The sequence below is a fragment of the Cyanistes caeruleus genome, chromosome 3, assembly GCF_971803275.1.
Source record: "Cyanistes caeruleus chromosome 3, bCyaCae1.hap1.1, whole genome shotgun sequence".
Lineage (NCBI taxonomy): Eukaryota > Metazoa > Chordata > Aves > Passeriformes > Paridae > Cyanistes > Cyanistes caeruleus.
In genome coordinates this window covers 87,103,039-87,118,987 of record NC_141703.1, presented here as the reverse complement: position 1 = coordinate 87,118,987, position 15,949 = coordinate 87,103,039, and the positions used below count along the sequence as shown (strand labels likewise).

The window sequence follows — 15,949 nt, the reverse complement described above, 5'->3', positions numbered from 1 at the left end:
GATAAGATGTGATTTAACCAAGCCCATGATGCCACATCTGGTTTCACAGCACTTCTCTGGAGCTTTACCAAAACCTTGTTTTGCAGGGGTTTCCACACTACACTCTGGAATCTCATGCGGGATTTGTTTCAGTTTAACATTTACACAACTCTAAATGTTTGCAGACATTTTCTGTCACTCAGTTCAAAATGTTCCCCCTCTTTCTCCTCTTCATCACATTACTCCTCATTATGTCCTCTTAAACAAGCTGTGTATAATTCCTCTCTGTATTAGCTTATACATGCGTGTGAAGAACAACATATGCCCAGTCTCTTAATGCTGACATTTAGCGGATTTCTCTGCCTGGATGTGTGTGTCTCTCTCCAGCTCAAGTCCCTGTAAATGATGTTTACAGGAAATAGAACTCCTCTGACTGCCCACACAACCCATTAGTATCTTAGTTTAGTCATCCCCACGGTTTAGTTTCTAGTTACAAGGATCACGACATCTTTGAATGTAACTGCACAACATATTTTAATATTCCTACCATGTAAAGAGCAAAAAAAAAAAAAAAATTTGTTTCTTACTAAGAGGAAAGTAAGACGATGAAATGGAGAAGAGTAGGGGATAGAGAAAATGAATAGCTTCCCTGGCAAACTGTATTGAAATAATAGACAGGGGTCTCCTCACCTGACTGGCTGGTGCTAACATTGATGGTGGCAAAGTGGGGTGCTTCTGAGCTCAGCTCCGTCACCAAGTTGACGGCCTGGATCTCGAAGGTGTAGTGCACACGGGCCAGGAGGTTGGAGACCTGCACGCGGCTCTCGGTCAGCCCCACCTGGCGCGGCTCGAACTGGACGCTGTCCCCGCAGCGCACGCACGGCCCCGCTGACCCCGCCGGGCACACCTTGCAGATCACGTTGAAGAAAACGTCCTTGCGGCCACCCAGGTCCTTCGGGAGGCGCCAGGTCAGCAGCACGTTGGAACCAACGATTTCATAGCTGAGGTCACGAGGAGCAGAGGGGATGCCTAGAAAACAGAACGAAGGATCAGAATCCCATGAAAGAATGGGAGAGAGGTGAGGGAAGGCAGGAGGCAAAGCAAAGGGAAAAGAATAGAAGAACAAGTTGCTCCTTCTCATTCTTACTCTTCTTTAATTGTTTCTTGGAGTGAGGCTCAGAAAAACACACTCTTTGCTAGATCAAGCACACACATTAACAAAGGAACAACTGTATTAGCACATTTTAGACAAACAAAATTACAAAGAAGAGTGTTTGTTTCAAGGGTGTGACTTTTTCATGTCCTTAAAAGAACAGCCATGGCTTAGGGAAGTGCCAATCCCTTAAAATTTTAAACTTTACACAAGCTTAGTAAAGATTTCTTTCAGTGAGACCTGTAATTCTCTCCTTTGGCTCCTAATATCTCTGAACTTTCTCAGACTTCAGTTAACCTGTTGCATCTGTTCCAGGAACTGGACACCAGTTTTGCCTGCAGTTATTCCTGGTGCCAGCCAGATTCCTCAACGGCATCAGAGGTAAACTCTGACAGCTGAAAAACTGCCCATTCTGTGCATCCAACACTTCCCTTCATGACACAGAGACAGTGAAGAGAAGGAGGAAAATGCAATGGGTGAGAAGAAGGCATGGGGATGAGAATGGGACAAGACACTGCACCTAAGAAGTGAAAAGTTCAGAAAGGTAGAAGTAGGCAGCAGAATTGCACTGCTAAGCCTAGGCACAGACACAAAAGAAGACGGGAAGGGCCGGGACAGAGAGGCTGAGCTCAGTAACAGGGAGGGGCAAGGGAAACATTATTTACAGATCATTTCCCTCTGAAGGCTGTAATGAAACCCAAGAATCCTCATTCTCACCATCACTCTGTAGTCAGGTGCAGGACTGGTTACTTCAAAGGTCTTGAGAATAGGTGAACTGCAAACCCCCCAATCATTTGAACACATTCTCTCTCCTTTACTGCCCTTCTTGCTTCCAAACACTTCATCCAAACACTTACCAGTGCAGGGAGCATCAGAATTGTCTGAAGCAGATCGGTAGTACCGGTTCTGACACACACATTCCTGGGAACCTGGCAGTGGAGCGTGGCTGTGGGCAGGGCACAGGTGGCAGGGGTCATCTCCTACAGATGCTTTGAAGAAACCAGGGGCACAGGCTAAGAGGAGCAAAATAAGAGAGACAAAAGCAGGAAAATCATTAATTCAGATTTCAGAAACACTATAATCTTATTTATATTTAACTTGTGCTGCTACTGCTGGGAGAAGTTATTGCACAGAGCTACTACTGGTTTTGGTTCTTAATGGAGTATATTTTGCTAAAGTTGCCATTTCAAAACAGTTTGTTTTATTCTATATGTAAGTGCTTAAATTGATTCACTGGCAGATGAAAGAGAACCAGTCCTGAGACAGCTTTGGCCACCTTGAATCATTGTCTTCTCATTATTCACTCAAAGAGCTTTTAAATTGGAGAAGCCAAAGAGCCCAGCCAGGTGATTTGTCTTGAAATATCAAACAGTTACCCACACCTCCTTCCCCCCCCACAACACAGACACAAAATTGGATTTTTTATGCTGCCTACAACAGTTTCATTGCTGAAAGTAATATACACAACCATTGCTGATTTTGCATTAAAACTAAGAGCAGACACTAAGACTGGCAGTCCTATTATTTTTCCTGTAGGTCTGAAAACTTCCCAGTAATGGATAAAAGCATGTTAATTAGTCAAATTTAATCTGAAAATGCACAGGAATATGTATATGCAACAAGCTGAAACAAGGATGGAAATCCATCCTACAGGGAAAGAAAACAAAAAAATAATTTATTAACTATATGGGAGTATGGCACATTCTAGGTTTGGCAAAGAGGCTTTGCTGAATTGCCTAACAGGAGGTGCTTGGACCTTACACTGAAGTGCTAGGATACAGCTTTTACTATTTTTACACAAGTTTTCTAAAGCTGATTTTCTCTATAAATAGATACAGCTCTTTTAGATTTTATGGACTAACCAGCTCAGGTAAAAGTTCATTTGCAGCTGACACTTGGTTCATTAACTTCACAATAAAGAGCATTTACAAGGAAACTTTCAGATAGACCACAGATAAGCATTTGATGTCGACACCCTCAAGAGCAGAACTGTTCAAGTGGTTACCATAAACAGAATATTATAAAGGATTGAGGATAACAGAAAGTTACCTAAAAAAAAGCAAAGCAAGTAAGAGAAGAATATTGTATAGAGGCATTATATGAAATTAGGATCATATGTGCTCAATCCCCTTTGCGGCTACAGGCGGAGTCCAGAAATAACAGCCAATAACATCTGTGGTGTCCCATCAGATTTATGCCTCTTGTAATACTTCACCTTCTCTGTCAGAATTCTTCTTGGATGCAGAGAAACCTCCACATGTATACAGATAAGAATGGTAAGTCCTGGAACAGGTCAGACCGTAAAGGGGACTTCAATAACTGAGTGATAGCTATTAGATAGGGGAACACTGTTTCTTTCCACCACTCAAAAAATGACAACAATCAGTGTGTGACACATTAGCATGTGGAAAGGGAAGGGGAAGAAGAGACTGTAATTTTTCCATGTGACGGATAATGGTAAGAAAAGTCCAACTGCCTTTGCCTTCAGGCCTTTATCCAGCAGAAAATAAAATTATTCCCATATGGAGAGATATGTCCATATGTTTGTATGGACAAAAAAGAGTATGTAAGATTTTACCCACTTTATAAATTATACCTTTCACTAACTTTAGGCTCTCTTAACAGCCACAAATGTAGACTATAATATTTACACTTCTTGGCAAATGCACCCATACTGAAACTACGAGTAGTGTGAATGGGAAGTTCTCATCCAACACACTGCACAGCCATTCAACCAAAATTTCAGGGATCTTTCTTTCTTTATTTCAAGTTTGAGAATGCTGAACTTAATGTGAAGGTCTTTATTTTCTTAAAAGTGATTTTATCTCATCTGTTTTTTCTTGCATCAAACTCTTTGAGTTTTTGTTGAGGCTTAGAACTAATGACACATTCATTCCACTTGTCAAGCCAGGCCCCCTAGAATAGTTCCTTTCTTTCATTCAACATCACAACCTGATATCAAGCAGGACAATGACCTTGCTGCTGGTTACAATACCGAAAATGAACAGATAATGGTAATGAACAGATAATGGTAATACACTACCATGTATGTGATACTAAAGGAAAATCTTCAGACGCTACAGACCCCTGAAGTACAGAACCATATTTAACCTACAGGGACAGTGCAAAAAGATTTCAGGTAAATGAACCTTTAGCCCAATTACAAATTATATGGAAAGCTAGCAAATATGTAAATGAAGAATTTGTCTGGTATTTAGTAAACAAAATTAATTTTAAAACAAACATGTTGTGTTAAAATAAATAAACATTTATTTTTACACAGTTCTTTCAAGTCCACAGGCAACTTGCTGTTGAGCCAGGGGATGCAGGGATGAGGTCTGCAGAGATGGCACACTGTTGGTGAATCAGCCAAAGGTAGTAAAAGCACAAGTGCAGTGCTGTAGGTTTCATCCAATGGAACAAAACTGGTGTTAGATGCAGCACCTCCTCACTAAAGAAAGGCAGTCTATGTAACTAAGAGCACCTCTGTTGCTTAAAAGGCCATGCAAGATTTCATCCATGTTACAGGCAGTCACTCCACGTGACCATAAACATTCAAAAGCTGCTTGTAAAAATCAACCAATACAGAGAGCAAGAACACAAGCCTCTGGACAGGGATCTGGTGGCAGCTAATGGATAACAATATTACCTGCTCATATCACTGATGCAGTACACTGCTATAGGGACAACACTTTGGAACAGGTATGTGTAACAAGCACTAGTGACCAAATACACCTGTTCTTCACTGCCTCACAAAATCTAATTTCACTATCCATGTACTCTGCTTGGCATTGTATGTCTGAGCCACATGCAAAGGCAGTGTATTGCTGTTTCCCCAAGCACTGCACAGTGCCCAATGCCTTTTGTCTTGTCACACTGAGCTGATTCCTTGCTGCCTAAGAGATCTCTTACTCACTGGGGCAACATCTACTTTTGAATGCAATCCCAGAACTGTAAGAGTCACTCCATGAAGAATTGTTTATTTAGGCTCAAGAGTAATGACAGCATGAGAGAGGTGACTTTACATTAAATTACAGGTTTAAACAAGAAGAATATTTCCACCAACTAAAGTAGCAGGCTTCTGAGAAAAACTTCAACTATGAGCTGCAGACAAAAAAGAAAAAAATAAAAATTAAAAGCCTAACCACAATTAAGATGGAATCTGCCCTGTTTTTGAAGCGATTCTGATACAGTTGCCATTTACAGTAAAGTAGCAGAATTAATGTAAACAAATCTCTTCCTTCCAACATCTCCAGGTCAAATATTCCCTTGTCCTTTATTTAACTTAAGCAGAGTGAAGCAGCCACATAGGCTCATTAATAAGCACTCCACTAGAGCTAACTAAACTGAAGAAATAAAACTTCACTGCAGCTGTTCCACCAATGAAACAACTTTCAGTAATATGCTCACATGTCTGTGTGCCAGACCAGGGTTGACTGATGTCTTGGCTACACCAGTGTGTCTCAGATGGCTTTCGATGTCTACCTGTGACCATGACATGATGGAGTTCAAGATTCAGAGTGCAGTGACCAGAGCAAAAAGCAAATTCACAACACTGAACTCTGGGGGAACAGATGTGACCGCTTGGGTGATCTGGAGGAGTCCTGTAGGATAATGCCCTGGAGGGAAGAGTGACTCAAAAAAGCTAGTTCATGTGCAAGGGTTACTTCTTCCAGGTGCAAAAGCAGTCCATCCCAACAAGCACAAATTCTGGCAAAAAAATGCCAACAGGCCTGCATGTTTGAACAGAACTCCTAGCACAGAAAGGAAGTACAAGGAGACAGAAGCTTGGACAAGGTAGCCTGAGAGGAACATAGAGGCATTGTCCAAACACGTAGACACATGGTTAGCAAAGCCAGAGCCTACCTGGAATCACATCTGGCACAGGATTTCAAAAGTGAGAAGGGTTTCTCTAACAACAGAAGTGGCTCAAAGAAGACTAGAGAAAATGTGGGTCAGTTGCTGGGTGACACAGGACAAGTTCTCCACATCAGTCTTTTCTAGCAAGACCAGCCTTTAGAAACTTTAGGTCCTGGAGACCTTGGGGAATTCTGCAGCAAAGCAGATGATCTTTATCTTCTACTGAGCTTTGGTGTTGAGTTCTGGGCTCCTCAGCACACTAGATACACTAACATACTGGAGAGAATCCAGCAGAGGGCCATAAAGATGGTGAAGGGGATGGAGTATTTCCCATGGAGGAGAGGCTGATAGAGATGGGACTGCTCAGTCTGGAGCGGAGAAGGCTTCCAGCAATGTCATGAATGAGTACAAACAGTTGAAGGCAGGAAGCAAAGAGGACAGAGCCAGGCTCTTTTCAGTGACAGGCCCAGAAGTGAACAGCACAAACTGAAATACAGGAGGCTCCTTCTGAACACAAGGAAACAATTTTTTACCATGAGGGTGACAGAGCACAGAAGCAGGTTAACCCGAGTTGTAGATTCTCCTTCCTTAGAGAAGTTCAAAACCAGTCTAGACCTAGTGCTGGGCTACTTGCTAGAGATGACCCTGCTTGTGCAGGGAGTGGGTTAAGGTGTACTCCAGAGACCTCTTCCAAGTTCAGTTATTCTTTGTTTTCCTTTAAACATAAGCCAATTAAAATGTGTGGATAGAACCCTATGGTCTTGGTTGCCTCACTGCCAGATCATTCATTACATACATGACTTTGGGTGGGTGGACAGGGGAAAATGAATGGAAAGTTCTTGACACTAGACTACATCTCATTTCAGATGTTCAAAAGTAAAATGAGAATAGGATTGTCAGGTTCCCTTTGAGAGAGGGGCATGAGAAAAGACTTTTAACAAGAGAGAGAAGTGCAAAGAAAAGCAATAAGGAAGAGATTCATCTGCCCATTCCACTCACATTACAGAAATTGCACCTGAAGAACTATGGAGTGGAATACTGAGCAACTTAGGAGGGAAGATCTCCCCACAGTGATTATTTTTTATTGTCTAGTGAAAAAAATAATTACTACATAAACCTATAATCTCACGTTGTTATTTCCAGGAGGGATGGCAGATACAGAGAAACAATCATGCTTTGAAACTCTCATTCTGCCCCTGGGTATTTCTATTTCCAGAAGAAAAACAGCAAAATGAAATCATATAGCATACTGCAAGCAAAGCTGATTTACAGTGATTAAACATGATTCACATCTCTCTCACCTTCCTAATAAAATATAGTTGGAAAAGGAGTGCTGTGGCCTAAATTTTGTTGTTGCTTATATTTTACATCCGTAATTTTGGCCAAAATGGCTGGACTGAATAGACACTAACTGGCCTCCAGTTACAAGAAACTAAAGAATGGCCTTCAAAAGCAGTCACTGCAGCTATCACAAACTTTCTGCTTCTACCTGAACCCTGCCTCTGCATCCAGTCACAGAGATGCTTACATTCATGAGCACCTTTATCCCTTTCCAAAATTGCCTAATATAGGCTGCCCACAGCACTCAGGACTTTGGCTCACAGATAGCAATAATAATTGTTCCCAGAATATGGAGCTTTTCCTGGCATTGCCTCAGTCCAGTCACTATAAATAGTATATCGAAGGTCAAGTCAGGAGGAAAGAGAAAAAAATTCCCTGGCAATCTAAATAGGCAAAAGCCACTTCCTTTTATTCAAGAAGTTACAGTGAGCCTAGGGCTGTCTTTACACGAACAGACAGAATCCATCTCTCATTTGTTTCTGAATGATCTTACCTTGCATTCCCTTCTTACTGCAGATCATGGTGCACTTGCTGCGGTCCTACAGCCTCTGCAGACGGCTGCTCACTGGAGACAGTCGTAACAAATACTCGGACTGAAGCAGGCCCACTGTCACTAGGACTAGTACCCTTTCCTTTAGTGAACACTACCACTTCAGGACCATCCCAGAGAAAGCCTGAGCAAGAGGGGCTTATCCTGAAACACCTCCACTGCGTTCCTGCAGAACAGCTTCACACAGAACACGAGCACCAGCTAAGCTCTTGACGGGCCTTGGTGGTGGTGGTAGTAGGACTTAGCATCCCCCAGCACTAGGACTTTCCAAGAAAACATAGATCTAGCTCTGATTGATTCACAATATCCAATGCAAGGGCAGAGGGTTGCAGAGCTAGCACCTCAGGGGGCAGAGCAAACTGCCACATCCCATCAAGTCAAGCCTACTATGAAAGGAGAAGGCAGAGCTCGGAGTGCGCAAGCGCTTTTCCCTCAGCTTGTCTCAGTCATTTTCCATATCTTGGCACAGTGTCAGAATGCCACAACAGTTCAGCTGGGCACAGCTCATCTCAGACACTGACCCAGTTTTCCTCAGCTCCCCCTACAACGCTCGCCCCTGTGTTTGCCTGACTGCTCACTGGAGACAAGTTCCACCCGTGAGGCTGGAGGAGCAGCTTCTGACAGACTTCTAGCAATAGCACATAGCCAAACCAGCAGAGAAAAGTGCTGGAATCATGGAGTGGCAGTGGGGACAGAGAAAAAGAAAATTAAAATGAAGAGACTACAGACCAAGAATCAAAGAGGTAGAGAAAGAGGTATTAAAAAGCTCACTTGGACAGTAAGGACAGAGAGGAAATACTTGGATCACTAAACAAAATGCAGCAAGGGGAGAATGACCAAGAAAGGCAGCTGGGAACTTCCAACACAGCTTTAGGTACACCTAGAAGTGACTTTAGGGAGTTAAACAGGTGACACTAGTTTTTTGTACACAGATACGACTTGGAAATTAGCTGGGACATAGGAAGACATTTAGAAGAGCATAAAATTGCTCTCTCCCTGACTGAGACAAGTGATCTGTTTCTTACACAGGAGTTCTGCTCCCAGTACTGTGGGGCAGCAAGAATAAATACTAGATGTGAGAGCATTGAAAATGAACAGTGTCAAAGCTGGCACTGGAGTCTGGAGACACTTCCCAGAGTGGGAAGGATGAATGGACACAGATGATTGTGAGGCCTGGCGAAAACCGAATCTGCAGAGCTACAGAGGGTCTCCAATGAGAATGACTCCAGGCAAAGGGATGGAGTTTGGCACTTAGAGGGCAGGATGATGGAAAGGAGTTAGCAACCAGAAGTACTGTAAAATTATGATGTAGACATTTATATATTGTATTTCTCCAAATGCTAGAAAGATAGCATAATTAGCATGCAGAAAACACAACAGAAAATAAAAACTGTAGTGTCTTTTAGATAAAGCTCTTCTTCCCCCCTGCCCCCCATAAATAAATCTATGGCTAGCTTATGGTGGTAATAAACTCCTACTGGGTCAGGCTATTCCACAGTGACTGCTACCGTGCATCTTGCATCTTGTTCTGAATAAGGTGTAAATCAGCCAGCAATAAAAGCAAGGCACAGTGATGCAATAGGGCCCTGAGTTGATCTAGAGTTTCACAGTTACTACAACTGTTTGGGTGGGGAAGAGAGAGTGGAAAATGAAAGAAACATAAGGAGAGAAAAGTGTGTCTTTCGAGCCTTAAAGAAGAGCATCAAATCAACTGAGATAAAATAAATGGAGTGACTAAGAACTCTTTCCTGTTTAACTGTTGATAGGAGATCAGTCGAGTAAGGGATTTTTTAGGTAAAAGAGGTGGAGCTGAGGCAATTACTGGCTAATTATATGTGGGAGAACTGCCAGTGAATGGGTTGTGTGAGGAAAAAAAAGGCAAAAAACACAAGAGAAAAGATTTGGGCAGGGTAGGACAGAATATGAGTAGACAACAAGCACTTGATACAGGAAAAGAAGCAAACTACTTGAAAAGCACCAAAATGTGTGTGAAAGTAGCAGAAGAAGGCTGGAGAAGCTGATGAAAGGAGCAAGATGGAAGAAAAAAAAAACTTGAAAAAGGTAATCTAGATCAAGGCACCAAACATTATTGTCAACTGTGAGTTTACCTTGAAATTAAAGCTCTCATCCAGGAGAGGCTAAGACACTGTGTTTGCTCATTTTGAAGCAGAGCAGGCTGTGAGGCGGGAGCTTATGGCTGTCATCAGCCACCTAATGGGAGAATATGAAGAAGGTGTAGGCACGAGGTGGCAGAACATGAGATAACAGACACAAGTTGTAATAACCTCATACTACATCTTACTAAAATCTTCTACATAGGAAAAAGTAATTTCACCATGGGTGTTGTCAAATATTGGAACAGTTGCCCAGGGACATTGTGTAATCTTCATCTTCAGTAATAGCTAAAACTAGACTAGAACAGGCCTTGAGTGACCTAACCCAATTTGGCCCTGCTTTGAGCATGGGGTTGAAGCAGATGACTTTCACAAGTCCCTGGAATGTAAATGATCCTGTGGTTTTAAAGGGAGCATCCTTTAAGTGATTCAAATTTAAGAAGATCTTATTGTGTTCTTTTTTTTCCTTTGCTACTAGTATGTGCATATTTTTAGCAGAGTATCAAATCTTTTACTTTAATATAAATCTTAACAATCTCTTAGCCTCACCCACTGAAAAAGGCTTATCCAAGCTAGTGAGAAAGGGCATTTTTTAATAACATAAAAATAATCATGCAATATTCTTCCCAAATGAGACCTCCAACAGCTCTGTGCACAGTTGCTTGCTCCTAGAGTTATCAGTAATACAGATGTGATTCCTTCTGCAATCAGAAGGGACTGCATATTGCCAAAGGACATGGGCAATTTTATAGAATCCCTACAGCTACTCCAGATGACAGGCATACCTTTTGCTTGCTAAATACTCTTAGAAACAAATATCCAGAGAAATAAGAGTGGAGAAGCAGCCATGTAGATGGCTAACCTTGGTAGACACCCAAATGCCCACCCAGCCATCCTCTTACTCTCCCTCCTCAGCAAGACATAGGGAGAAAATTGGATGAGAAAGCTCGTGGGCAGAGGTAAAGAAGTTAAAAAGACAGGGAGCTTGTTTACCAGTTACTATCGCAGGCAAAACAGACTTGGCTTGGAGAAATTTAATTTATTGCTGATTAACATAGATTTGGGTAATGAGAAAACAAAAACAAACATTAAACCAACACCTTCCCTCCTCCCTCTCCCAAGTTCAGCTTAATATTTTGACTTCAAACTTGTTCTCTCCTCCTCTTTCTGGCTGGTGTATTCTGCCTCTGGTTGAGTATGTTTGTACAGAGGTGCCACACACATGGCTAATCAGCTCAGCTCTGTCCAGTGCTCTGTCCTTCTTTATTTGGAAGTCAGCTTAGCACTTTATCAGGCAGTCAATCCTCCACTCTTTTTTGTCTACATTTGTAATTTTTGAAATATGTTTTAAAAAGTCCCAGTCATAAATTCTAAATATTATTTTCAAAAGCACCTGGTAATTGAAATACTATATGATTTTGCACGGCAAGGCACCCTGTGTGTGAACATCCACAGAAGGAAAAGAAACTAAGGTCCCAGCCTTCTTTTTTCCTCTGTAAACTGCCATTCTCTTTTCTGACTGTTCAGCATGACAAGTCTACTCAGATAAAGTCAAAAGTAAATCCCACGCAGATTGCACCCCACATCACCCAAAGGGCTTGCTTAAAGGTTGCTATTTCACTCTTCTATTTAGCTGGAGAAATCTGCCGTATAGTAACATAGAGCAGGCAGTCTTATAAAAGTGAAGAAAGAAAGAAAGTACCTTAAATCATGATGGGGGCAGGGGGAAAAAAAGGGCTTTCTATCTATCTGCCCAGAATGGCTCTTGGCAGATTTGTTGTTCTAAATAAAGAGGTAACAGCTGGTCCAGGAAGGACTCCACGGGCTTGCATATGGTGAGGGGGAAGGCAATGCCCACACACTCTTCTACCAAAGTGTAAGAAGGAAACTTGCTTCTCCTTCTTATCCTTGGTTGATTCTTCAGTCTTATTAAGAACACCTCTCTGCATTATCATCAGTGGAAATCTGCCCTTGAGCTATTGCTTTTGTTTCGTGTTTCATCTCGAACACCGCAGCAGCTCTGTATCATGGTGTACGCCTGCTCTTAGGAAGGGAGGACACACGGACAGAGGGACAGACAAGAAGGGCTGCAGAGGACTCCACGAAGAGAAACACCAAGCAAGGGGACACGAGCTGAATGTGGCTTCATTCAGACAGGACAGCAACGTGTTGTTAGCAGGAGAAGAGACCAGGAAGGATGATCAAGCCAGAGGAGTGATCAAAGAAACATGAGGAGAAAAGAATACCCTTTAACGTTATTCATATTTGGTTGTCACTGGCTGCTCTAGGCTGCTCATGGAATCTTGGGATAGGAACTGACTTTTGTAGCTTGATAGACTGTCATTATTTCAGCTATTCCTTATAATATTAATCATTTTCATCTATCTCCAGCTTCTATGACAATGAAGCTGCAAGGAAGTATCAACTTTCACTGAATACTACGAAAAATGGAAGACAAGTTGTTTTTAAAAAATCCTTATTTTTATTTTTTATTTGGCAAGCCAAATCTTCCTTATTTTTTCTTTTTTTTTTTTTTTTGACTGCTTAAAACTACTATCTGAAACTAAATTATTGACTGGCAGTTTATTTAGACTGTGAACTAGTCATGCTACTCATGCAGACAACAAATTTAGTGCCATACAGAGCTGCTCTGCATCAGAGCTTCTTGGCTCTGGAGCAGCACCAAATGAATGTAGTTACATTTCTCTCAGAATGAACAGGATAAAAAGGCACACATATTTTAATTATTCTCAAAGTTTAAACAAATGAAAAGTACTTATCAATTTTAATTGCTTTTTAAGTCTCCAGCACTATGACCTGTATCTTAAAAATAAAACTATTTTAATAATGAAGCTATTTTGCATGACCCAAATCACTTCATGAAGTAGGAATTTAAGGTAACATATTATTGACAACCATTATTTGTTGCATTTGCATTTGGTGTTAACCAGAGTATTTGTACATTCCGTGTCCAAGCTGAACTCTTGTTTGAATAAATCCAACTTCTAAATTTTGTCAGCAGCCAAAACTGGGTTGCATATAGCATTTATTTTTTAGACTACTAAGTGTAGTGCAGCAACATTTTACACTCCTGAGAGATTATGAGTAAATGTGTATTAAAACAAAGGAAGCACCAGAAGAACTTCATACACAAATTATATAACCAACATAAGCAGTTTGCTCTAATGGACTGTCCGAAGCTTGAGATAGGAACACAGTCCTGACATTAGACTGGGTGATCAGGCTTGGCCAAATTTTAGCCCAATACCACTTCTGGGTGATATGTAATGAACTCTACTTCCTCCTAGAGACATGTCACAGAAATACCATTGGCCCTGGGGCAGAGAGTACATTATTGGTAATGATGATACCATTATTACTGCTTTTTCTAGTCAGGACAGGTTCACAGAGCCACATTTTCTCTGTCCCATGACCAGGCTGCTGCTGTTTCCCCTTTTTAAAGTTTTATTACTATACACTAACAAAAGGGCCAGAAATAACTAGGATAGAGAGGGTATTAGCTCTGGGCTCAGCTGTCCTCCATGTGGCATCTTTCTTCTAGTGCTGCTGCCTCTTGGTAAAGAAGTGGAATTATGGTAGATCTGGCTTAGTGACAGCTCCTGCTCCTGCTACTTCTTTATAAGTACCCTGAGAGGCTGTTTCTGGTGGCAGCTGTAACTAAGGCCTTGGTGGAGTTTCCAAACATGTTCCTAGCAGCAAGCAGTGGTGTCCTGGCTTCAGCCAAGACAAGGACAATTTTTTGCATTAGCTGGGAGTGGGCATGGTTATGTGGGTGTAACCAGGACCAGATGTTATGCTACACCACCCCTTATCATTGACAGGGTTGGGGGGAAGACAGACTCCAAGGAAAGGGACATTCCTTTCTGCTCGGAGAAAGCATGTCAGAAACAGCCAATCAGATTGGTGTTAGTTCATTGTCACTTCCCATGTAAACCATCTGTCTTACACCTTTTGTTGTTAATATTTTTACTGTTACCATTTATTCTATGATCTCACTGCTGTTTCCAGTAAATTGTTCTTATCTTAATCCATGATCTTTGCCTTTTGTACTTCCAATTGGAAGAGGGAGCGAGGGGCAGCGTGGTTTTAGTGGCAATATCAAACTAGAGAACACCATTCCTAAACCACAACAAAGTGGTCACTCCAACTCCAGTCTGAGGAGCTAAATGTGTGAGAAGAGGCTGCTACAAGGCGATCTCTGTGAGAAATGATTTACTCTCCCAGCTCTGTGAAATTTTGGCTAGGGCCAAATATTGCTGACACAGAGAACCAATGAGAGAATGGCTGCCAAAGGGCGAGGGGAAAAAAGTTGTCTCACCTTGGCAGGCTCGTTCATCGTCCACAGGCTGGTAGCCAGCCTTGCAGGTACACCGTCCAATGGCCACCATCCACTCCCCTTCCCCATTGCAGTGCAGCCGAACGCTCGAGGAGCCCGTCGTGCTCGTCTCTTCAGCGTTGGGCACACACGTCCCCGGGGACTCCACCAGCGACGTCCTCTCCCCGCCAGCAAACGTTTCAGGAAAGGAGGCAAATCCTTTCACCACAGCTGGGCACTTGTAGAAAAAGACTTGGACTGCCACCAAGGACATGCAGGCTCCCGAATCCTGGAAGGCCAGGTAGAAGCCCTGCTTGGTGAGCGGCCCAAAGCTACGTACTTTAACATTCATCTTGACCACCTTCCCAGTGCTGTCCACCTGGGAAAAGCTTTCATCAGCTGCAATAGTGTCCACTTTGGTCCAGGGGCCCTCGCGCCACTCTGGCATGTCCTGAGAGGCTATGTCAGCCTCCGACTGGTGGTAGTAGAGCGTGAAAGTCTCCTTGCAGGAGGAGGCCACGGTGCGCATGCTGGCACAGTCCCTCACTGAGAAGCGGAGGCGGACGTGGACGCGGTGGGCTCCGCGCCGCTCTATGAAGTGAGTGCGCAGCCAGTTGTTCTGACCTGGTTCAGCCACGTTGCACACTTGAAAGGTTCGGATCAGGCGCTTCTTGTCATCCAGGACACTTACCTCATCCCACTACAATGGATACAGAGGAGAAAAAAGAAACAGTAAAAAAAAAAAAAAAAAAGGATTCAGTATTCAGCTGCCCCAAAAATACAGGACAGGCCTTTGTCTTCCCTTTCTCCTTGCCGTGCCTATGACAAGATTTGAACTTGTTGATGCCATGTGCAGCAGAGCATTCTAGACAGAGTATGACCCTGTAAAGAATGGCAGTCAAAGCTCTGAAGTAAGAACTGTTGTGACAGAAAACATAAATCATGCAAACTTGGTCACACGACATCAAGAATCTTAAAATGCAAGAGTCACACTTTCTTCCTTCCTATCTTACCATCTCTTATCTCCAGAGACAAAACAAAGGACACAAACAAATGAGACAGAGCAACTAGACACTGTTCTCTGGAAAACACATTAAAGCAGAAGTCCCTTCTACTTTTTACCACAGTGGGAGCTGTGCTCTGACATCTCCTATGCACATAAACCACTCAGCATGGCCACTACAGGGGCAGGTCCAGATCTGATTTGTGCCTGGAGGAAGAATAAAGACGGGTAGAAGCAGGTTCCTGCACAAAGCTATAAAACAAAACCCTTCTTACCCTCTCAACAAGCTTTTTCAGAATAGGTACAAGGCCCTGGGTATGACAGAGGACGTGCACAGTGAGAGAGAAGAGAATGAACCTGCTCAAGCATTATCATGAAGGTCTGGCCAACCAGCTCCTCAGTTAATAAGATCTGCAGTAAGACCATTTGCCAAGAAGAAACAACAGCAAGTTATGGTCATCCGTGACCTTCTCTGGTGTCAAACAGAAGCACCCATCTGCAGCCCAGAACATCTTTTTAAGCAAGTTTACAGCCTCCCAGGGCCCCAGTTCAGTGATGTCAGCAGATGATGGAAGAGCTTAGTACAGCCTTCAGACTACTATCCACACCCGCT

General features: G+C 42.6%; 1 protein-coding gene across 10 annotated transcripts in view; it reads right to left on the bottom strand.

The window, feature by feature from the left end:
- EPHB6 (EPH receptor B6) overlaps nt 1-15,949 on the bottom strand; it is a 68,136-nt gene that overhangs the window by 20,742 nt on the left and 31,445 nt on the right. For all 10 annotated transcript variants that reach the window (XM_086882546.1, XM_086882550.1, XM_086882545.1 and 7 more), the window contains 3 exons: nt 14,337-15,033; nt 1,990-2,145; nt 670-1,008 (listed from right to left, as the gene is read on the bottom strand). In XM_086882546.1, coding sequence (XP_086738672.1) covers nt 670-1,008; nt 1,990-2,145; nt 14,337-15,033 — 1,192 coding nt within the window. The remainder of the gene's footprint in view (nt 1-669; nt 1,009-1,989; nt 2,146-14,336; nt 15,034-15,949) is intronic.